Source organism: Perca fluviatilis, chromosome 23, assembly GCF_010015445.1.
Source record: "Perca fluviatilis chromosome 23, GENO_Pfluv_1.0, whole genome shotgun sequence".
Classification (NCBI taxonomy): domain Eukaryota; kingdom Metazoa; phylum Chordata; class Actinopteri; order Perciformes; family Percidae; genus Perca; species Perca fluviatilis.
Genome location: NC_053134.1, coordinates 24521959 through 24546820, shown reverse-complemented (window position 1 = coordinate 24546820; position 24862 = coordinate 24521959). Strand labels below are relative to the sequence as shown.

The window sequence follows — 24862 nt, the reverse complement described above, 5'->3', positions numbered from 1 at the left end:
TTCTTTCACTTCTCTGATTCGTTTTGTTTCTCTCTATCTATTTCTTCACTCACACTGTCACTTACAATATGCGCACACATGTTACGCTCCATAGGGTTTGTCAGGTAGTGGCCCCGTGCGCTGACGTGCACTAACTTGTGCAAGTGGCACGGTAATTAGCCAATGAAACATGATCATTATAGCGTTTTAAAGCTCTAAATCAAACCCAACTAAGCCACACAGCCAACGGACGAGACGCAGCGCTCCACAAAATAAACAAAATATTGCGTACTTATTGCGACACTTTCGATATATTGCGCTAACGATATTGAGTCGATATATCTTGCACCCCTAACTCAGACTCTTGCACAGTAGGAACAAAAATCTGAAGAAGTGACACAGCAGAATTCTCTCTCTGTTTGGTTTCTGGCTCGTCCTGTCGGCCCCCGGCTCTCAGCATACACGCTCCACATTCACAGTGCTGTGTCAACACGGACAGCAGAGCTCAGCGGGAGCTGACACCCCTCACTGGTGTCCCAAAAAGACTCTTAGGGACAAAACTAACATGTAGTTTAACAAAAAACTTCTGTTATTCCATTGCCCTCTCTCTCTCTCTCTCTCTCTCTCTCTCTCTCTCTCTCTCTCTCTCTCAATCTTTAAATTTTTTTTTCAATTTCATGTTGCTTTATTGGCATGACAAAAAAAATACATCTGCGTTGCCAAAGCATAAGAAGAAACATACATGTAAACAGCAACAAGGAGTAACTACATCAGATATAATAATACAAGTGAACAGGATAATTATGATATAATTATTACAGATAATAAACAAATTCTGTGCATGTCCCTCAAAGGGTACGTTGAAACAAAAAGAAATAAAGACAAAAAAAAATAATTAATAAAGTAATTTTGGGGTTCAATAGTTCTGAAAAACAGCTTCAAGCAGCAATTGCACAGGCCAAGCAATCAGCCTGTTCCAAACGGGCACATTTTGAATGGGCACTCTACTAGTGTATAAAATGCTACAGGCTTTTCATGGGGCTCTGGCATATTCACAGGCAGTCATCGAAAACTAACAGAATGTTACTAATTGTTTTTCTTCATTCTGTCCTACCTCGAAACACAGGTGAATGTGGGCAAGATGGATTCTCCCATAGAGAAGTGGAATCTAATCATAGGCAACCTGGCACTGAAGCAGGTAACACGCACAGTTTAGCCCTAAACTATCTACAGTACGTGCATGAACAGCCATTATTGCCCTTTTCATTGACAATGAATCAATACTGCAATAATTGTTTGAATTTTTTTGATTAGCTTCCATTTAAATATGCATTTTCCTTTACAAACCGAATGCCTCTACTGATTTGTGTTCCACATTTGGCCATTAAAAGAATGTAATTGAATTATATTAAACATAGGCACACAGTCTCACGTGCATACTATCTTATTTATGTGACACTATGGATGTTCTATGGTCTGTAATATTCTTGATACACATTGTCGCTGACTACCAACGTTGGTCATTTTTTGGATTTAGATTAGTCTTATTGATCTATGTCTGTGTAAGAATGCGTACATGCTCCTGCTAATCATCTACCCACACACTAAATAAACACAGCACGACACGTGCAATGTCACTGTGTTTTTCGTGAACTGTTTGTCTGACATGTCCCGCAATAACACACACGTCAGCAGGAAGAAAATCTACCTGGACATGATGTTACTCACAGTATTACCACAGTCCTGTTTATATGGAACATTACCTAACCTCCTGCTAATCCTGTAAGCACTGTTTTCGCACACGTAGTTTGCGTTGTTTTCTCTACTCTAGTAAAAGAGCACACACTCCCTCCCTCTCTCCCCTCCAGGTTCAGGCCACCGTGGTGGGTTTCCTGGCTGCCGTAGCAGCCGTGGTTCTCGGTTGGATCCCGGAAGGGAAGTTCCAGATGAGCCACGCTGTGCTGCTCTGCTCCAGCAGCGTGGCCACGGCCTTTATAGCCTCCCTGCTGCAGGGTAAACACAACGCACACACACACACGCGCACACACACACACACACACACACACACACACACACACACACACACACACACACACACAGTGACAGCTGAGTACCCCAGTTTAAAATAAGCTGTTAATACTGTGACTGGAGAAACTGGGTCACTTATGTCCCCTTCCCAAACAGTCTTTGTGACTAATATCACATGCAGTTTAAAAAACAGGTATGTCTCTCTGACAGACTGGTTGTGTAATGATGTCTGAAGGGCACACCAGTTATGTGATGACCGCTGACCCTTTTCGTGTCCCGTTCAGGTATCATCATGGTGGGTGTAATTGTGGGTTCCAAGAAGACGGGCATCAACCCAGACAATGTAGCCACACCCATTGCCGCCAGTTTCGGGGACCTCATTACCTTGGCGATCCTGGCCGGGATAAGCCAAGGCCTCTACAAGTGCCTAGGTAGGTGAACGGTTACTCCTTTTAGAAACCGCTATATAAGTACATCAGGAGTGGCTAAAAAATGTCCAATGAGCCAACAGTCTGCATGTTTTGTGCTGGTGTTAAAACTTCCAACGGGCCAATCCAACCAGATCGAGACCACCTGAAAAGCGGAGGCTGGAGGGTAAGGCCTCCCTCAAGAGCATGTCTGTGGTAACAGGGGAGGGGCAGGCTCTGCGCCCCATGTGAGTGTGTGGATTTTACCTGATATATCAGAAAATGGATCCAAACAAAGCTGTATTGTGTTGTTGTCCTATTTTGTATGATTTATCAGTTCCCAGATAAGTGAGTAAAATGATTTATGATATACAAGGTCGGGTTACAGTCTGGACTAATAATGCTCTTAATAATGAGCTCCTTGTAAGTAGCGCTGTACGATATGAGGAAAATATCTAATTGCAGTTATTTTGACTGATATTGCGATGTGATTCACAATATTGGAGGAAATGACCCCTTAGCTGAAAGAGACACGAAGCAGGGACCCCTTACTTTCTTTTGTCTAAACTTAAGTTGCATATTAAACTGGGCCTATACAATAACGTGTAGGGTGGCCTAAAACCTCTACACATACCTTTTTTATTATGGTGCATACAATACTAAGGTATTACAATAATAATTGACATATTAACCCTCCTGTTGTCCTCGGGTCAAATTTGACCCATTTAAAAAAAGTTTCTATTTAGAAATTTGAGTTTCTTTCAAATTGTCAAAAAAACAAATGTGGATGGTTCCCTACAACCATTACTCTTCACAAGAAAAATAAATGATGGGTTCACTACTTTTGTTGAATTTGTGTGTTTTATTCAATTTTATAGCATTTGAAAAAAAAAAAATGATAAAAGAACGTGGAAAAAAGCTTCAAAAGTGCAGAAGAAATTCAACCAAAAAAATCGGAAAAAGTGACACAAACGTTGGAAAAAGTGTTGAAAAAGACGACCTAAACGTTGACCTATTTTATTTCAAATTTTGACCCAGAAAAACTCAAAGTTGCAGGTCGACAGACACAAGGGTTAACATATTCATACATGATGATTTAATGTTAAACATACATGTTCCTTAATCCTTAAGCTTAACTGTCTGTGGATGCCTAGTGGCTGCCGTACCTACAAGGCCAATATGCATGTCATCCATGTTATTTCATAAATAAATAAATCACAAATAGGCTGATTTATTTTTGCTGATAATATGTTGGACTCATGTTTATGTATATATTTTCAGACCTATTTCAAGTTTTGGCAGAAAAAAAAAAAAAATTAAATAACTTGGTGGCGTGGTGATATGTTCTAGTTTCTTCTCTCCTCTGTGACAGAAAACTGAATATCTTTTGAGTTGTGGACAAAACAAGACATTTGAGGACGTCATCTTAGGCTTTTTGGGAAACACTGATCCACATCTATCACAACGTTATGACATTTTATAGACCAAACAACTAATCGACAATTAAAATAATCATAAGGTGCAGCCCTAGATTGAAGTAACACAGAACCCATTTACAATCCCTTCATTTGGTCAATCTTCTCCCGTTAGAAATAGTTGTAGAGCCCAGATCTTTGCTTTCTGCGGTGGCTTTTGTAGTGAGACACTTCCCTCTGTCGGCCAGTAGAGGTCCTTCTTGCCTCGCTCTTTAGTTGCAGAACAGACCGTCTCTTTCCCCTCCCACCACCACACATTCCACATGTTTAATTCATGTCACACCCAGACCGCCGTTGCACCACCTTGTCTCACTTAACATAGCGTACACTGGGACCTGTTTCCTCTTGGAAAGGCTCCTGATATTAACTAACCCTGTCTGGTCTAATTGTATGACACAGATGTTTCACCACAGTGAAAGGGAACAATTCAGCGCTGTGAGCTAAATGTATTAAACACACTTCAGATTTCATATTTCCATGGCAGTGCAGTGCAGTGAGGCTGTCTGGCTGTGTCACTCTCAGGACAGTGGCTCTGTTGTTCTCGAGCCCAGCCACGCCAACACTTTCCTGCTAAAGTGGAACTAATAGTCAGTTTAACTATCAGCTAAACAGAGTATAAATCACACGATTACTAGGGCTGGGACGATATGCTTTTTGTCCCGATTCGATTCTTTTACGATACATGGGTTTCGATTCGTATTGCGATTTTCATATAATGCGATTCTAGAAGGATTGCGATTCAATAGTATTGAGTGTTGACATTTTCCTTTCCTTCTTTATCAAAAACAAAAGTTGAAAAATACACTATATCGTGAGACATTTCTAAAAACGAATAGTTTTCTAAGAAGAATGCACATCACATCAGTCAGTCCGACTGACATTTATTTACTTCGTAAAGAAGAACATAACATGGATTTTCAGCATTTCTCTGCTTTTCGTTATGCTGAAAACAGATGTAATTGCCGTCGGCTGTACTGTATAAACAGAAAATATTTAGGTCAATCATTGATATAAAAAAAAAAATTACAAATGGCCCTGATTGGTGCATCTGAACAGTGAGCGGTGGATTTTTGTAAATCCCACTACAGGCTGTAGGTGGCGCCAGAGGAGCCAGATTTTATTTAATGACCTGCTTCATGTAGTTCTACTGGAACATAGGGTCAGTTTCAGAAAATATGACAAAGTTAGTTTTATAAGTCTTACCTACTGCACCTTTTAATGGCTCTAATGCTTCTAATGTTGAGGAGTAGAGATGAGACACCAGCGAGACTGCAGTAGCTGCAGGAGCCAGGTCGAGCGCAGTCGAGTTTATTCATGAAGTGCTTTTAACAAACAGGATTGTTAGAGAGAGCTTCACTGAGAGGGCTCAACAATACATAAAAGCAGCACCACCAAGAAATGGGGTCAAAGCCTGTGAGCGTGCATGGCTGTGTGTTTGTGTGGATGTTGCAACAATGGGTCATTTCAGGGCAGTCCATGAGAGAATTTAAACCATCATGTAGACAAAACAGGAAGGAATGGCTAGTATTGAGTAAAAAAAATCAGGTTGGGTCTAGACTCAAATAGTGAGAAACGGACTGCATTTACACCTGCAGAATGGGAGTCATATACACACATCCATTTGTTATGACAAATTGCCCACAATTACAAAGAGAGGGGACATTATCCTCCCATGCTTTTTAGTATTTTTTTTTAACTTCACCACATTATTACGGGCGGCCATAAACTGGCACAAGGCTGTGCCTGGAAAAAAAGTGCCAGAAAGCTGAACAGCTCCAGAGTTAAATGTCTGGATTAAAGTTTGTGTGCTAATCTATTTACCAGACAACTTTTAAATTTTCGAACAAAAATACTGTATGGAGTTATAAAGTGGGAGCGGTGTTTGAAAGTTGTCTTTGAATGGTATCCTCAACATAGAAACACGTGAGTGTGCTGGGTAATTTAACAATATTACAGATGTATTTCATGGCCATCAGTTTTAATACTTTATGGGTTTGAGAACCGAGCAGCCCCAACTCAAAATAATTTCCTGTATCTACGTTACGTGGGTTTCACGACTGCCACACCTCTTTAGGGGACTATAGCGGCAGGTCCGGAGTGCATTCTCTAAACATTAGAGTAGTAGGCCCTACAGTATCTGAAAAGACCCTCATGTCATGTGTGATGAATGCTGTGAAGTCTCAGCTGTCTTCATAGTGGGCCAGCTGGTAATATGCATTAGCCAGATCAATTGAAGAGAAAACTTTGTAGGTTTGCAAACAGTTCATCCACATAGAGCAGGGGGTAGCAGTCTGTACCTACGGCTTTGTTAGGTTCACGGTGATTGGTGCACATTCTTATTGCACCAGTTTTCCGTCCTGTGACTATTATAGGTGAAACACAGGGGTGATGCATCAATCTTTTCAGTGACGCCAGCTTTCAGCAAGCGATCCAGTTCCGCTGAGACGGAAGCCCTTATAGCAAAAGGCAGTGGTCCTAGCTTTTTGACGTACAGGTTTGACAATATGGTCGATTTTCACCTGATGCACAAAGCTGTTACCCTGGAAATCTCGCAAGTTCTTGCAAGAGCCCAATTTGAATTTGCTCAGCGAGTCACTCTGGCAATGATGCTCATTAACTATGCCCGTGGAGCCGAGCTGCACCAATCACATCGGTGCATCTGATATAGGCGGGTCAAAGGCGATCTAAACCGATGACGACAGCGCTGCGACGTCCAAGTCCGGAATCAGTCAGTAAACATTGGTCGTAGTGTTATCCAATTGCGTGCAGTGATATTTTCAAATGCATGCTTGGTGCCGCCCCTCGAGTTGGGCCATTTTCATTACTCATAGCCAGACCCTTAATCTTTCGGATTTGGGTCTGGATTTCCAGGCTACAAAGCTGTGTGCACATCCGATGTAAGGAGCAGCAGGGATGCAGAATGCAGGTGTAGAGTCTGAAGTCAACACAGGACCAGGAGGAGCAGTGGACGGAGGTCAGACAGTATTGCCTTGAATGCAGATGTTTATTAAGGCAGCCACGAGATCTCTTCCTAGGAGAAGGGTGCCTTTCTTTACCACAAAGAACATGGATGAGGACGTCATAACTCCTCTACTCACTGTGATGTGTATGCACCAAGCAAAGGAGTTATTTTCCTTGGGTAGGTCACCAGCCGACTAGTATGTGGGACTTATCGTAGATGTGGTGTGGCAAAATGGACACTGCAGAGCCTGTATCCACAACTAGTCTAAGCTCATTGGCAAAGGAAGCAGATGTCCTGACAAGGGTCTCTCAAGTACAGCACAGTCAGTGTAGGCAGCTCTATCTCATGTTCATCACTGGTTTTGAGTTTGCAGCAAACGCATGCAAAATGTTCAACTTACAATGCGTTGCCTTGGCTGCAGGGCATTGAAATTAGCTACATGTTTTTCAGAACCACATCTGGAACAGCTACGAGAAAGCAGTCGGTCTTAAACTAGCAAAAGATACTTGCGTCGGGCTTTGCACTACACCCTGGGTGCAAGCTAGGGCCCATACTGTTAAAAAGTTAGAAAAATCCTGCTTCAGGTGCATAGTTAACCCCGTGAACAGGATTCCTGGGCAGAGAAACGTCTCACTCATCTTACTGGTAGTTTCTACATATGCAAACTCATGCTGGGCTTCGGATGCATTTCTGTAATCATAAAGCAGGGTAGCTAGCAGTACTTCAATATTAAAATCCCCATTCTTTCCCGTGCATTAGCAGCATCTTGCCATTTCTCAGCTAAAAGAGAGAGTTGAGAGTTGGCAGCCATGCCATTCTTTTTCCTGGCAGAGCGTTTTAGTGGAATTTATTCCACCAGAGATGGACAGGAATATCAATTGTTAGTTCATTTGGTTTATTCCTAGCAGCAGGACAACTCAATGGCAGGGTGGCAGAGGTTCATGTAAATAGCTTAACCTGTTGACGACCTTAATCGGCGTGTCAGCTCAACTCTGTGCATGTCAATTTAATGTCAATGTCGTGAACCTTGCTTCAGAGGGAGGTGGATTGATTTTGAAAAAAAGGCTCTCCTCTCAAATGTGTGCCTCCAGTATATCTTTCTCGGCGTTTTTGGGACTGAAGGTCTGCTATAGCCCATTAATACCCTGAACTGAACATTGGGCCATTTCTGTTCTCCAGCTACCAGACCATGGAGATGATAAATCTGGGACTGTTTCTGTAATGACTGTTATTTACTGCTTGGAACAGGATCCTCCTGGAAACATCTGGTGGTTTGCTCTAAGCAGGTGCTTTACCCTAATTACTCTTTCAAAAATAGTTGTGTTGTGCCATATTGTAGTTTAAACAAAGAGGTACAGTTGTAGAGAGAAAGTGAGCGAGACCTTCCCTGCGTTGGTGTGTATTTCCTCTCGGTGCTCCACTTTCCCCTCACATTTGAAACATAGTACGCAGCTCAGGTGGATTGGACACTTAAGCTGGTAGGCTAAATGTGATAAGCGTTCCCCTTTTCCTAGCTACTTTTCTTTAACCTAAATGGAGAAACTCACAATGTTAAGGAAAGCTGTGTATGGGCAGGAATTTGTCAGAAATGGTGGATTTGCAGCATGTACTGTAAATGTTTGACGGAGCAAATGTTTCTGGGACTGCAAGTCGTGTTTCCTTTTGTTAGTTTAGTTAAATTTACCTCAGGCTCAAAAAAAATGGGAAAGAAAGTCAAGCACCTTTTTTTTTATTTTTTTATTTAGAGAGTTCAACCAGCTGTTTAGCCTGGCTTTAAGGGTGGCAGGTTGGTCCACCACTTTGGTCCAGATTAAAGTATAATCTCGAAAAATAATTTCATGAATTGCCATAGAGGATGAAGTCGAATGCGTTTGGTGATGCTCTGACTTTTCATTTAGTGCTATTCTGAAGTTGACATGTCTGGTTTTGAGTGAACTATCTCAGCCACTTTTGGATGGATTGCTACAGGCAGTCACGGTTCCTAGACGAGGTATCCTTCTAACTTTCATGATCCCCGGACTTGTCCTCTAGCGCCATCATCAGGTTGAAATGTAATATGTCCAGTATTTTGGTTTAGGCCCACATACCTTCAAAACTAATGACATTCCTATCCGCCTGAGCCATACTTTGCGTGTATTGCTAATTAGCTAATCTTAACATGCTAATATGCTAAACGAAGATTGTAAACATGCAAACATTAAGCCTGCTAATCATTAGCATGTTAGCATTTTAGAGCCTAGCGAGGGGATTGTCTCTCAGTAAACTTGCGTGTCATTTGTGCAAAAATGTTTTAATGTTCAGTAATACATAACTTAATTCAATTACAATACTACATACATTAATTTCATATCCATTCCAGTAATACATAGTGACTCCACTCCAGAGTGTAACCGAAATCAGCGAAAATTGCTTGGTGCAGACCTTCATGTCATGCGAGTTGAGAGAGACTCACTTAAACGGTAACTACCTAACCTTGACCCTATTTTCTCTTTGTGTAAGTGACAGATACAAACAATAATCTCTGAAATTGGTCCAGTATTAAGCATAAAGGCTGTAACAGACCAGGTTGCAATGTAACCCTGTGGGGCAAATGTGCATTGTCAGTTTGGTCCTCCTAAAAGTGCTTCATTGTGCCACTGACAGGCTCAGATTAATATTCTAAGTGTGTGACATCATAATGGAGCGGATCCCTGCAGAGTTAGACCTTTAAAACCTCTTTAAGACTTTTCTGTTTAACCAGAAACAGCTCTGAAGTCGCTAGCGCTAAACCTACCAGACTCCATTTAAAAACACAATACTTTTAGCGTATATACATATTTTCACATGTAGATCGGTAAACTATATGTTTATTTCAACCAAAACTAGAGTTGTGATGGTTGGAAAAGTGGAAAGATGACCCAAAACGGCTTTTCATAGTTTTATTTTGTTTCTGTTGTCTTTGAATGAAGTGTATTTTACGATGCTAAAATGGTGTTTATTTACATGGAGTCTGGTGGGTTTAGCGAACCCAATTTTCGCAGATGTTTTTATGTTTAAAAAAAGGATCTTCCTCTTTAACAGAAAGGTGGACATCCTTAGAAATCCTTCCATAATGTTGTCAGACACTTAGAATAATAATCTGAGTCTGTCAGCGGCAAAACGAGCACTTTTGTGAAGGTAAATACAAGCTGGACAACTGCCCTGTTAACTTACATTGTAGCTTGTTTCACCGCTGCCGACTGCAGCGATCTCACTTAATACTGGAGCAACCTCAGAGATTGTTGTTCCCATCAGTCACTTAGACACAGAAACATAGGGAAATAGGGTTGAAAAAAAACGTAGTTACCCTTTAAAATATCCTTTTATGCAGATCCTGTGTTATCTGGGGCCCTTTTTGCTAAAATATAATCATATGAAAGACGTAGGTTGTATAAAAATGTAGCTTTAAGTTAAACATTGATGCATTGTATAAAAATAAATAACACTGTAAAGCTGGACTGGCGCTCGGTTTGAACAGTACCCAGGGCTTTTCCCTACCGTCACGCTAGTGGTGCATGCTGGGATAAGCTCCAAACTGCCGCCCAAAGAGGAAAAAATGAATCAGGAAAAATAAATGCCTCTCTTCCTCTTCCCCCAGATACCTACCCATATGTGTCGTCACTGGTTTGCGCCTTCTTCATGTGTCTAACTCCACTGTGGATTGTCATCTCCTCCAAGCACCCGGCCAGCCGCACCCTGCTCTACTCTGGATGGGAGCCAGTCATCACCGCCATGCTCATCAGCAGGTGTGTGTGTGTGTGTGTGTGTGCGTGTGCGTGTGTGCGTGCTTAGTCTTCAAAGGGGAAAGAACAGCTATTCTGCATCTGCACTTGCCAGTGTCTGGTTTGCTTGATGACTCATCCCCAAAACAAATTGCAGCACCCTAGCACACCCACCCTCGGGTCCCCGTGAGCCTGGCAGCCTTTTACTAAGACAGCCAGTAGGAAGGGAGTGATTGTCTCGCTCGCCTCGCAACACTCAGTGCAGGTGATGACACATTTCCCAGGTTTAATAGAGCAAAAAGACAGAAGTATTGTCTCTGGACACCAGAAGCTTAAAACTAGGGCTGCAGCTATCGATTATTTCATAGATTAATTGAGTAATCGGATAAGAAATACTTTTGCTTTATAGTAAACGGCAATAGCAAATATACAAAAGACGTTTTCTTTTTTTCCTTTTTTATTGCCTAAATTGCATTCAATAACAGGGATAGATGCTTATATTTTCAAGCACGGGCCACATGGGCCACCAAGCCCCCTCTGTTGGCAAAAGTACATTTTCTGTGGCCCAAATGTAAATCTTTTTCGCCCCCTTCCCTTTCTTGCCTCTGGCTCTTCGCACTGGATATGCAAAAGAGCTGTTCACTAAGCCCAGGTAAAATTTTTTGGGGAAAAAAAAAATTTTGTGGGAGAAAAAAATAAAGAATGCAGACACCACCGGCATGGTCCGGTGACGTCATTCACGCACATATTAAGTAGCCGTGAGGTTCTCCAGTGGGGAGGGGCTGGTTTGTGTCCGGCAGCAGCTAAGTTTACAGACATTTGTCAAAATTTCAAGATTAGTAGCAAACTAATGAACGGTTAGATTACAAACCGGAAGCTTTCGTTTTAGCTTGTTGGTAAAACATGGCTATTGGCAGAGTAGCGTGCTATAGGCTGGTTGGGTAAAACAGCGCGGTGGACGAGAGCAGCAGACCTTAGTCAGCCTACCTCGTGTCTGGTTCGCTCTGTGGAATGGAGGAGTAGACTGGATGTTTTCTACTGAGATGATGTAGCAGCATGTTTGCAGCTTAAAATGATCCCAAACTTTCTGTCGTTTTCTCTCGCCTGTCTCTTCTCTTAACCCCTCACTATTTTTCGCTGTCTTACTTCATTTTGTAATCTGCGCCATCAGTCCATGGATGTATTAAGCGTCAGTCTTGTGTCCAGCGCCAGCCCGTTGTGCGCTAGTAATAATTGTCTGTGCGGAAATTCAGTGAGCCGTACAACGTTAGTTACATTGATTAAACGAAGCATTGAGGCAAACGATTTTGCAATCAAGGATTTTTAGTAATCAAATTATTCGAGTTACTTGGAGAATCCTTTCAGCCCTAATTAAAACTCTTGTACAGTCTTTCACTCTCTCTTACGGTACGTGTGCACTGTCAGCGTCATTTCCATGCTTTCCGCTTTTTTCCACCCATTCATTGTCTACGGGAGCAGCCAAGCAATCCATTCTAGTAGCGTAGTGGCGACTTTCGAGAGATGTTGAGGTCCAGGCTACTCGCGGTCCAGGCTACTCAAGGAAATCTTTTAAACTTGTTAAAACTGGTCGTCGTTCCTAAATTGAAGACCGGTTCAGCAACTGCATAGCTAATTTCTCGCATAAAAAGTTTTTCAGAAACAAATTTGGGTGAACTAATTGCCTTCAATTACTTTCCAAAACGAGCCTCCGCTTAAGTCTATTTTAAAACCCGGGAGCAGACGGCCCCACGTCCAATCAGGGTCAGCCATCGCGCTTGTAGGACGGCGTAGCCTGTTTTCTTTGCTCGTCAGTGGTCATTGAAGAGAAAATTGATTACTGCTAGTGGCAAACCCATCAAGCGTCCAATGCTGGGAAGCAGGGCGATCCCTGCCGTCAAAAAAAATAAATAAATAAAAACCCCACCACAGTGACAGGGTAGCATAAGTCCTCACCACTTGCAGTGCAGCCGATGAAGCTTTTTAAAAGGCCATAGATTCACTGTGGACATCATTTAGATAACGAATGCTCTGTCTTTCTATTTCCATGCGCCCTTTTGTCTCTCTCTCTCTCTCTCTGTGTCTCTCTCTTTCACACACAGTACCACCAGTTAATGATCTAATTATGTTGTGTTCTGCAGCATCGGAGGACTCATCCTGGACAAAACAGTGTCTGACCCAAATCTGGCTGGCATCGTGGTGTACACGCCGGTTATCAACGGTGAGTCACGGTATTGGCACTGCATCTTCCTTTCACTGTGAATGGCTTCAAGGTGTCACTGTTGGATTTGCAATTGTGCCCCCTCCCCCCCCCTCCCCTCCCCCCAGGGGCACAAACAGACGAGGAGAATCTGGAACCAAAGGTTTTAATATAATGGCTTCCTAAATCCAGGGCCTTACAGAAAAGAGATATACATATGAAATGTAATGGAAACTCAAAGCCTGTGTAGTTGGATTGCTCTAATGCACCTTCCTCAGTGGAAGTGCAGGACCACACACACACACACACACACACACACACACACACACACCCCAAGATTGTGGTCATACACGTGTGTAACTTTGGTTAAAATGATCAATGACCTTTACGCCTGGTCCCTGCTTACATGCATGTTCTAAAGCCCAAATCAACATGGCATACGCTTCTCATTCTGAAAGATTCCACCATGGCTCAACTTGGAACTTGGATCGGGAATTATCCAAGTTGGTTACTCTTTGTGAAATTTGAAGTCAGTTTTGAATGGGTCCTGTGGTAATAAGTAATGGGTAAAACATGATTTCCCAGGAAGAAAGACAAACTTCTTAGCATAACTATGTAGTTAAATGAAATACTTTGGGTATTCAGTAAAAGTTAAGTTAGAAAGTGTGTGTGTGAGTGAGTGAGTGTGTGAGTGAGTGAATCAGTGTAATTTTTTAGCAGACGGCACCAAGCTGTTAACTTGGAATTTTGGGAGAAACTCTGTCTGTAGATGTTTGTCTCCTTTCCCCCCCATCTCAGTTGTGCAATTAATGCAGTCTCTGACCCTTGGAGCTGAGATATAGACAAGGTGTTTATACACAAGATGGATGACACACCACGGAGTCTGTTTGCCTTGTGCCGTGCGGCTCCCAGGTGTGAATTAATGCGACTGCGAAAGCAGATGAAGCGCCTGGGCCCAGTCAACAGTCCCCGGATAAATGAAAGTTACTAAATAAAGACACACGAATGCTCAGCATCGGCATAAACAAGTCGCCTAATGAGACTGGTTCAGGCAGTCGGCCGCAGTCCGTCAGTCTGTCTGTCTGCACTTCATAAAACTAGTCCCTCTTCCATTTCCTCTCGCCTCTTATCTCCCACTGCTAACTGGCTCAGCCACGGTTTGCCAGGGCCCTGGCACCTTCCAACAGCAAGAGATAAGCCTTTAATTAAATGGCATTAATGAGGGACATTTAACGAGATGGAGTACGATTCTGACGGTAATTGGTTTTTCCGTCGAGACGTATCCCGGGCACAATACAGCCGGGGGAATCGAGCTGTTTTGTTGTTGCGTGCGTGTGTGTGCGTGTAGCATCAGAAAAATTCACGTCTGAGCAAACGTTTTAATCGCTTCGGATTGACGGCACTTTATTCACGGGCGATCACACAGTGAGGCGGCCTGTCAGCGGATTAAGATGCACTGAGGATCCCGTAGTAATAAAAAAATAAATAATATATGAATGAAAAGGCAGTGGGAAAGGAGACGTGTAAAGCGTGATAAGAAAAGACAGGTTAAATGAAAGATAGAGAGAGAAAGCCTCCTTTTTACCACACTGATCTCCGTTCTTTCATTTTAATGCATTATTTTATGCAATTTTATGATTTTTTTTTTTTTTCTGCAATAGAAAGTATCTCTGGCTGCTTAAACTACATTAATATTTCAAAAGGTATTCTGGCATGCTTAATCCAGGTATGGAGGAAGCGTCTGCCAGTTAATTTCCTGTTGGACTTGTTGTTTATTGAATCCGATTCTTTTGCGGCAGTATGCTACACCGGAGATGGGCCTGGTGTTCTTGCCTTTTTTTTTGGGGGGGGGATTTTGATTTTAAATTCAGTTTCACGTGTCACTATAAAGGTCTTAAAACACCTTTGATCTGGCTTCCTGAACCTGCAGATATCACATTGTGTTATACGTCTTGTTCTGCAGTTTTCCCGCCAGACAGCACTCAGATACAGCAGTCTTTAATCTTTGCTTGTCATCACGGCATATTTGCCTATTTATTCTCTCTCTCTCTCTCTCCTGTTGTTTGTTTATGATAAGGTGTCTGCCTGCTTTACATCTCACTTCCACCAATAAGTTATTTCTTTCCTCCCTCCTGTCCATGTTTTTCTTTGATTATATGCAATCTGTGATCTGTGTTTGTGTTATCGCGTAACATCCCGCTGTTCGAGCCATTTCGAATAAACAAAATGAAATTAAACCTGGAGGAGAGGAGAGGAGATGAGATGAGCGGGCAGACAGTTCTTGTGCAAACACCCACACCCCCCCCTGACAGGAGCACAGACCCCCTGTAGTTCCCCACATAGCCGCGCTACGCCCAGACCTCCTTGTCCTCATTCCTCCTGTCAAACCCACTGACCTGAATAAACCAGATATTGCCCCCAAACCTTCACTCTACCTCTGCCCCCCTGCTGAGGGTGTAAGAACACTGCGTCTCCCTTTAGGCAGGAGATCCTAAATCTCGTCGTCTCTCTAGTTAGACATTCTTTTTTGCTGGCGTCTCTCTAAATCGCCCTTCTTCTTCACCCTCGGACATTACGTTTCTTCCGCTTTCCCCATCAGCCACAATAGAAAACGTCATCAACACGCTCGCTGTGAATTCTCGATGACCTGCTCTATTCATTCATTACAGTTTGTACTCAGGAGCTGGCAGGGTAAAAAATCCGGTCCGACTGATGTGGACATTTGCGTTCCCACATACAGCTCCGCCGGGGTAATGTGTGGATTATTTCAAGTTTTGCCGTGCATGTGTAAATGGCCCAAAGACCTGTCAGTCTTGGGAAGAAAGCACATAAGGCTATGTTCACACGTTGCGTCTTTTTTTGACAAGAAAAAGTTGACTAGTGCGCTTTTGTAGTAAAAAAAAAGCTGGCGGTGTTTTGGGTCCAAAAAGTACTGCTACAGAATCCAAGAGCGCTATGTGGAGCGGTGCTAACGTTAGATAAAACAAAGTGGTGGAGCGAAGCGAGAGAGAGAGAGAGTGAGCGGTGCTGCTAACGTTGCATAACACAAAGCGAGTTACCTGTACAGTGAGCGCCTCAATTTTTTTCTCGTTGTAAAAATGACAGGTCTGGCTACTCGCGATTGATGTAGGATGTTTTTTTTTTTGTTTTTTTTCTGTGTTTAGAAAAGTTGAAATTTTTTCAACAAGACGCCCTGAGCTGCAGAAAGACAAGTCAGCGGTGGCGTTTAAAAAAGCACTCAGGACTTTTTTTGAAAACACAGTTCACTCCATAGGATTGTAATGTAAAACAGACACTGGCAGCTTAAAAAAAAGAAGAAAAAAGAAATACGCCAAGTGTAAACATAGCCTTAGTGTATTGAAGTGTTCCTTTTTTAAAGACCTACATCAGATCAGTGACATCTTCAGATGGCGAGGGCAGGAGTGTGAAGTGAGAGGGCGGCGACAGTGTGACAACGCTCATTGTGAAGTTATGGCTGTTTACAAGCCCTGTGGGAGTTCTGCTAATGCTCCAATTAAATGTCACCAGGCGGACAAAGAGCCACAATAGATTGAATTAAGTGGACTTCACCCTGAGGTGGTGGCAGTGTCTAACTTAATACACTCAGCACAATAACAGGCCTGGTTTAGAGGGACAGAGGGAAGTCTGAGACACACATCCTGCTTCTTTTTCTGTCTATATTAGTGGTTTGGGGGGGGGAAATCTTATGTATCATGATTTTTTTTTTTTTGTTGTTCATTCTTTTCCCTAGAATCAATATTTTTAATATTTTCTCTTTATACGGTACCGCCGACGGTGATCACATCGTATCTGTTTCTAGCAAAACAGACCGAAAGCAGAAAATCCATGTTATGTTCTTCTTTACAAATCAAATAAATGTCAGACTGACTGACTTTCGTAGAAAACAATTAGTTTTTGGAATGTCTCATGATATATTGTCTCTAGAAGTGTATCATGCAGAACAACCTCATGTACTCGCTTGGGTTTAATCCAGTTCAAGGTCCTACACAGACTTCATTACAGCAAGGTTAGGCTGTCTAAGATATACGCAAATGTAGCTGATACATGTGAGCGTTGTCGCTCTGCTGAGGCAGACCTTGCTCATATGTTTTGGACTTGTCCTAGACTGCTGGATTACTAGACAGCTATATTTAAAATGTTGTCTGTGGTACATGTTAAGGATATCAGGCCTAGTTTTGAGATGGCTGTCTTTGGAGTACCTGAACAAGATGTGGTCTTGTCCAAAAAGTGTCAAGACGCATGTGCTTTTGCATGTCTTTTGGCTCGTAGAAGAATATTACTTGATTGGAAGTCAAGTAAACCACCCTTAGTTTCACTATGGCTTAGTGATGTGATGCTATTTTTAAAACTGGAGAAAATTAAGTATTTTCTTAGAGGTTCCACCAAACGTTTTTATTCTGTATGGACCCCAATGATTTCTTATTTTGAAAAGAACGCAACTCTTCCCCCAAACTAAAAATAATTATTGATATCAAAAGACCTGTATACACTGGATCGGATGAGGTAATCCGACACATTTGGCTAACAATGTTGTCAATTATTTTCTCACTGTTTACCACATAAGAACTTTGTTTATTCTTTTTTCCTTTTTTTTTTTTTGTTCAGTTCGGGTGGGTTGTTGTGGGAAAGTGGAAAAAAACTGTAAAAACAAGGAGTATTGTTAAACTTCTTCTGTATGTGATGCATCACTCTGTTCTTCCTTCAATAAAAATATATAAAAAAAATAAAATAAAAAAAAAGAAGTGTATCATGCAACTTTACTTTTTGTCAAAGAAGGAAAAGAAAATCCCTAAACTAATCTCAGTACTTCTAGAGTCGCAAGAAATGAACATCGCATCCCAAATCGAAATGGCGCCCTTGTGTCGTGAAAGAATCGAATCGGGACAACCTATCGTCGCTGCCCTACTGTATATAGTTTATTGTACACAACCACTTCAGTGAATGAAAGCCAACACTGTATGGACGATGTGTTTACCCACTGACCCACCATGTTTACCCACCATTTGAATAAAAAAATTTTTTTTTTATGATTGTGAAAAGAGAAACCGTATCTCTTCTCGAGCATTGCTTTCTACCCTGAATAGTTTTTACAGACATGAAGAGTCAATCCCCAGTCTCCTGTTCTGAGCTGCTCTGTGCCCACCTGTCAGCTACTTTGTTGCTGTTATCGGTATGGATGCGAGCTCTCCTGCAGGGCTTAGTACACCAGACTGTGGATCCAAACATGAAAGTCCCAGGAAGTGAGTTTGTGCGTTACTCGCTGAAGGGAAGGTGTGATAGCTGCAGTATGTGAATGTAAAGTGGCCCTGTGTTGTTTTTTGTTTTGTCGGTACAGATGGAGTCCAACATACTCCAGACTGCTTGACAAGGAAAATGACTCTGATCCATTTCACTGTCTTGAAAAATGTGGTAGTAATTAAAATAAAAACTTGCAAACACTGGCTCCCAAACATTTTGGCTGGTTAAAGCAATGTCAAAGCTCTCATTTTTAGAGGCAAGATGAGACAAAATGCAAAGACGAGAGGAAAGTCTAATAAAAAAATAAACATAATTTGGTGTAGCAGATTTTCTTGTTTTCTACCATGGTAGTTATCTTTTTATAGTTGTGTGTGTGGAGGTAATTGCGGAGCCCTCACACAAAGCTGTTAAAGTCACACTGTAGCTCACTCATGCCTCTTGGGCTTTTTGCGTTTCCAATGCTGTTAGAGATTGTTGGTAGTAAAGACTAGGGATCGAACGACACTTTACTGTTATCTGTAAAGTGTCCTGAGACGACTCTTTTTGTGATTTGACACTATAAATAAAATTGAATTGAATTGTGTTCCCTGAAAAAGTGACAATAAATGGCCACGTTTAGCTGCCTTTTTAATCTGTCTTGTCATTGACTTCACTTAACCCCCTGAATGCTCTGCTCCAGTCGTGACCCATGAACTCTCCTATCTTTTCCAGGAATCGGGGGCAACCTAGTGGCTATCCAGGCCAGCAGGTTCTCCACTCACCTGCATTTCCACTGCGCTCCCGGGGAGGTTCCTGACGAGGCCAAGGGCTGCTACTACCCCTGCCGCACATTCTGGGGTTCAGGTCAGAACTGTGGCTAAGCATAGCTGTCCATTGCTGTGGGGGTGGGGGGTCAGGACCTAAAAAAACTAAATATATAGCAAAAAAATATATAGTGATTGTACTAGAGATGGTCCGATAACATTTATTCCATCCCGATACCGATACCTGAACTTGTGTTTGGTACCGACTACCGATCCAATACCAGTGTGTTAAACAGCAGTATACTACTATCCCTGTGCGGATGTGAAATGACTTCTGTCAAGTCTCAAGTCTTTATAATACATGAACAACCACAAACCATAAATGCCGTAGAACTTTTTTTTTTAACCAGTTTGACAGTCAGTCATAACGGAAAAAGTACATAAATAAACTACTTTTAAAGGGGAACTATGCAGTTTTTTTAAGCTTAATTTACCTTAACTGAACAGCTTCGGAGTCATTGGAATGGTTATATGACTTTTTTCGAGTTGAATGGTGGTCGTCTCGCTCCCCCCTAGAGCCTGTGAGCTGTAAAACCACCCTTGCAACTTTCGGCCGGCGAGCCGGGCCGAGTCAGGAAGTATGGCGTGATATCAGGTCTCGCGATGTAACGAATTGCTTCACGGCACTGCACACATACGCCCATTCAGGAACCGGCTAACAAGGTAGCGATGGAGTTTTTCACACTATCGTCATGACTGAGCCGGTAACAAAGAAGCAGAAAGCCAGGAGAGTATTGTCGGAGGAACAGAAAAAGAGGAAACAGCAGACTGACCGAGAGAGGAATCAGACACAAATATACATAGGAGCTGCCAAATATCTATTCTGAATCTGTAGGGGGGGCTCTATAGAGAAACCTGCCAGCAAAAAGCGAGAAAACAGCGAACAAATGGCCAAAACTGCATAGCGCCCCATTAAAGTAGATTTTCTTTGGGGCTAAATTACATGGTGCATCAACTCCAGTACTTTCCGATACCAGCATTTTAGGCAGTGTCGGAGGCTTTTCAGATACTGCTATAGGTACGCCTCTAATATATACTTACAATTGTGAAAGTAGTAAAACAATACATATGCAAATAGGGCAAAAAAATTGTTTTAAATCTAGAAACATTTTGAGCCCCCCCCCTTGCTCACCTACAAAACACAAGTCCGGTGGGAGACACAGGGCTTTCAAGCAGCGGAGTGGAGTTCTTGTCCCGGAAGAAGTTAAGGGGAAAACCCAAGATTTTTACCCAGGAAATGGGTTTTCGTGTCTCGGGGGTACTACTTAAGGGGGTCGCTGTTTTAACCTAAACCACCATTATTTTCCGGATCTTAACTTGTCGTTTTGGTGTCTAAACATAACCGTCGTCGCCCCAGGACAGTTTCCGTTTTGTTGGCTAAACTTATCGGCAACGGCCGCTGAAACATGTAGCAGCAGTAGCTATAACCTAAAAACCTAATAGCCTATTCATTTTATTTGTCACAAAATCATTTTATTTCTTTGTGACACTCACAATAACCGTCATTACGTTTTTAATGTTAAGTTCAAATGTCAGTGTATTTTGGTAGCTTGATTGTGAACAACTTCAAAAACTCTGCAATCAATACATGGTTTTGAAGAAGAATATATTGGTCAGCTTTTTTCATAAAACCATAGAGAAACCTTGAGAAAAATAATAATGCCACGGTCTCCATGTGCTACACTAATAATAGTAGTTAGGCTTTCCTCTGTGTACACATATCCTGTACAAGTACAATTTTGGCTGTATTATTTGTGTCCCCTTGAAAAATTGCTCTTGAGAAATTGAGTTTATTGTCCCCCAAACTGTTAATTATTGTAATCATTAGGAATACTATGTCAAATGCTGGTTATTGGCCTTCACACATTGTATTTGGCTTTCACACAAGTGCACATGTTTAAAGTAGGTTTGAATATCAAGGTCTACGGAATAGTTGTCAGGATTATAATCACTTGTGCAGTTCACAGTTTGAAGCAGCGGTTTTCAGCTCTGTGCCTGGTGAGCTGCAGTACTGCTGGTTCTCTGTCCTACCAGGCAGGTAATTACCACGCACTGCTGTCCCAAGTGTAAGTTAATTTCTTGTTAGAAGTCGAGACTGGAAACCAGCAGGACTCTGAACCCTGTGGACAGTAGGTTGGCTGATTCAAACAGCACAATTTGTGGGAGCATGCCTATGTTCCCACAGCTACAGTTCCCCCTAATTTTCAGTGAAAAACAAATTCTTAGAAATGTGGGAACATAGGGCTGTGGGACCATTGGGCTGTGGGAACATAGGGCTGTGGGAACATAGGGCTGTGGGACCATTGGGCTGTGGGACCATTGGGCTTTGGGAACATAGGGCTGTGGGAACATAGGGCTGACCCCAAATTGGTCACCAAACAAAATTCATGTCATGATAGAGTCCATTCATACGGAAGAGGATTAGGGCCACGTGTGAGAAAATGTATTTGAGTTCTGACTTTAAAGTAGGCCTGCACAATATTGGAAAAAAACTGACATTGCGATATTTTATTTCCCGCGATATATATTGTGAAATGAAAAAAAGACAAATTTTTACAAGATGGCATAAGTAGCTCTATTTGGAAATAATAAATCATTCTCGACTACTGGGGTGATTTTGTAGGTGAGTGTGTCTACATAGAAAATAAAAATGAACTTTTCTAATGTGAACTATTCTTTGTTGAACTTTAATGCTTTACGCCAAAGAAGGTACACCTGTGACTACTCTTCTGAAGTGATTTTTGGAGAGGGAAATTAGATGGTTAAATACACTGGTTGACTGACATGACACCATTCTATCCATATAATACTATCAATCCAGGCTAAAGTGAATGATATTAATGATGCATGCATGTTGCTTCCTCTAAATTTCAGGTTGTCTTAAAGGGGATGGGTCGGCCGGTATCGATCATGTAAAAGGAGAACGGTGAAAGTTGACTTTTCTATCGAGCAGCAAAAAGGTTTTCGCGTCAACATCGTAATGGCCTGCGATGTATCGCGCATGCGCACATCGCAATGTAGACGATGAAACAAAATATCGTGTAGCCCTACTTAGAATTCTGAAAGAAAACAGTCCGAATTATGACTTTTTTTCTCACAATTCTGACTTTAAACACAATATTCTCATTTAAATTCAGAACTCAAATGCATTTTTCCGCATGGGGTCCTAATCCTTTTCCGTACATTCACGCTTTTAGACCGTTTCTCCTGCAAAGAAGCGACACCCTCACATTCATCTCCAACCTTCCTCCCCTCCCACATTTCTGTATTTTCTTAGGAGCCAATCATCGCTCTGCTCAGGTGCTCCTCCTTTTGGTGATCCCCGGTCACCTGATCTTCCTCTATACCATCCACCTGATGAAGAGCGGACACACCACGCTGACGCCCATCTTCATGTCCGTCTACCTGGCTGCTGCTACGCTGCAGGTGAGCACGTCATGACTATGAGTGTGCTTTAATATGTAAGAAGCTTTATGATTCTAAAATAGTCAGTTTTACATGTATTGCTCATTATTCCACGTACATTTACTGAAGCTCATGGTCTTTGTAAAGCAGACATTAATGCTGTCTTAAAGGTCCCATGACATGGTGCTCTTTGGATGCTTTTATAAAGGCCTTAGTGGTCCCCTAATACTGTATCTGAAGTCTCTTTTATATAGACCTTAGTGGTCCCCTAATACTGTATCTGAAGTCTCTTTTATAGAGGCCTTAGTGGTCCCCTAATACTGTATCTGAAGTCTCTTTTATATAGACCTTAGTGGTCCCCTAATACTGTATCTGAAGTCTCTTTTATAGAGACCTTGTAGGCCCCTTATACTGTATCTGAAGTCTCTTTTATATAGACCTTAGTGGTCCCCTAATACTGTATCTGAAGTCTCTTTTATATAGACCTTGGTGGCCCCCCTAAAACTGTATCTGAAGTCTCTTTTATATAGGCCTTAGTGGTTCCCTAATACTGTATCTGAAGTCTCTTTTATATAGACCTTAGTGGTCCCCTAATACTGTATCTGAAGTCTCTTTTATATAGACCTTAGTGGTCCCCTAATACTGTATCTGAAGTCTCTTTTATATAGACCTTAGTGGTCCCCTAATACTGTATCTGAAGTCTCTTTTATAGAGACCTTAGTGGTCCCCTAATACTGTATCTGAAGTCTCTTTTATATAGGCCTTAGTGGTCCCCTAATACTGTATCTGAAGTCTCTTTTATATAGACCTTAGTGGTCCCCTACTGTATCTGAAGTCTCTTTTATATAGACCTTAGTGGTCCCCTAATACTGTATCTGAAGTCTCTTTTATATAGACCTTAGTGGTCCCCTAATACTGTATCTGAAGTCTCTTTTATATAGACCTTAGTGGTCCCCTAATACTGTATCTGAAGTCTCTTTTATATAGGCCTTAGTGGTCCCCTAATACTGTATCTGAAGTCTCTTTTATATAGACCTTAGTGGTCCCCTAATACTGTATCTGAAGTCTCTTTTATATAGACCTTAGTGGTCCCCTAATACTGTATCTGAAGTCTCTTTTATATAGACCTTAGTGGTCCCCTAATACTGTATCTGAAGTCTCTTTTATAGAGACCTTAGTGGTCCCCTAATACTGTATCTGAAGTCTCTTTTATATAGACCTTAGTGGTCCCCTAATACTGTATCTGAAGTCTCTTTTATATAGACCTTGGTGGTCCCCTAAAACTGTATCTGAAGTCTCTTTTATATAGGCCTTAGTGGTCCCCTAATACTGTATCTGAAGTCTCTTTTATATAGACCTTAGTGGTCCCCTAATACTGTATCTGAAGTCTCTTTTATATAGACCTTAGTGGTCCCCTAATACTGTATCTGAAGTCTCTTTTATATAGGCCTTAGTGGTCCCCTAATACTGTATCTGAAGTCTTTTTTTATAGAGACCTTAGTGGTCCCCTAATACTGTATCTGAAGTCTCTTTTATATAGACCTTAGTGGTCCCCTAATACTGTATCTGAAGTCTCTTTTATATAGACCTTAGTGGTCCCCTACTGTATCTGAAGTCTCTTTTATATAGACCTTAGTGGTCCCCTAATACTGTATCTGAAGTCTCTTTCCCAAAATTCAGCCTTGGTGCAGAATTACAGCCACTAGAGCCAGTCCCACAATGAGCTTTCCTTAGGATGTGCCATTTCTGTGTCTGTAGCTTTAAATGCCATTGAGGAGGTGAGAGGGGGATGTGTGAGGATGGGGGTGTGGCCTTGACCAACTGCCACTTTGCTTGTTTGCAAGCCATGATGTCTCTCTCTCTCTCATGGGCAAAATTCTCTGGGCGGGCAAAGCAGAGAAAGGGGAGGTAACCTTGCTCCTTATGACCTCATAAGGAGAAGATTCCTGATTGGCCCATCTGAGCTTTCATTTTCTCAAAGACAGAGCAGGATACCCAGGGCTCGGTTTACACCTATCACCATTTCTAGCCACTGGGGGACCATAGGCAGGCTGGGGGAACATATTAATGTTAAAAAACCTCATAAAGTGAAATGTTCCTGCCACGGGACCTGTTCTGTTTGCACAAGTGAAGAGAGTATGTTTCTGTTGATGTGGTTTGGAATGGTGTTTGTGTGTACGTTGACCCCGCGTAGTTCACCATAATCTGTGACTGTGCAATATATACGTTTGCATTATGACCTTCGGGCAAGTTCATTTCGCTCATTATGCGCACAGGCTCATCTTACCCGCACTGTTGATTTCCAGCATCATTCGAAACATTATTTTCCCCGTCAGTGAGGATAAGTTCCCATGAAAGATTAATCCGTGGACGTGTTTCCTTCCCAACAATTGTAGTGAAGGAGGAGAAGCAGCTGTGTGTGTGTGTGTGTATCCTGTCAATTCCTCAAGCGTTGTGGCTTCAGGCGACGCCTGAATGAATCTGACTTCTGTACGTTTTTGTTTCGGCAGCAGTTAAGATAATTATGAAGGCTTGTGGGTCATGAATGACTCCTTTTTTTTTTTTTTTACTTTTTCAGGTGCACCATGATCTATGTTAACGTCTGGA

The 24862-nt window shown here is 42.0% G+C and overlaps 1 protein-coding gene across 2 annotated transcripts in view; it reads left to right on the top strand.

The window, feature by feature from the left end:
• slc41a2b (solute carrier family 41 member 2b) overlaps positions 1–24862 on the top strand; it is a 57031-nt gene that overhangs the window by 18986 nt on the left and 13183 nt on the right. For both annotated transcript variants that reach the window (XM_039791522.1, XM_039791521.1), the window contains exons 4-10: positions 1106–1177; positions 1848–1992; positions 2292–2438; positions 10468–10615; positions 12730–12809; positions 18759–18890; positions 22128–22276. In XM_039791522.1, the coding sequence (XP_039647456.1) occupies positions 1106–1177; positions 1848–1992; positions 2292–2438; positions 10468–10615; positions 12730–12809; positions 18759–18890; positions 22128–22276 (873 nt within the window). The remainder of the gene's footprint in view (positions 1–1105; positions 1178–1847; positions 1993–2291; positions 2439–10467; positions 10616–12729; positions 12810–18758; positions 18891–22127; positions 22277–24862) is intronic.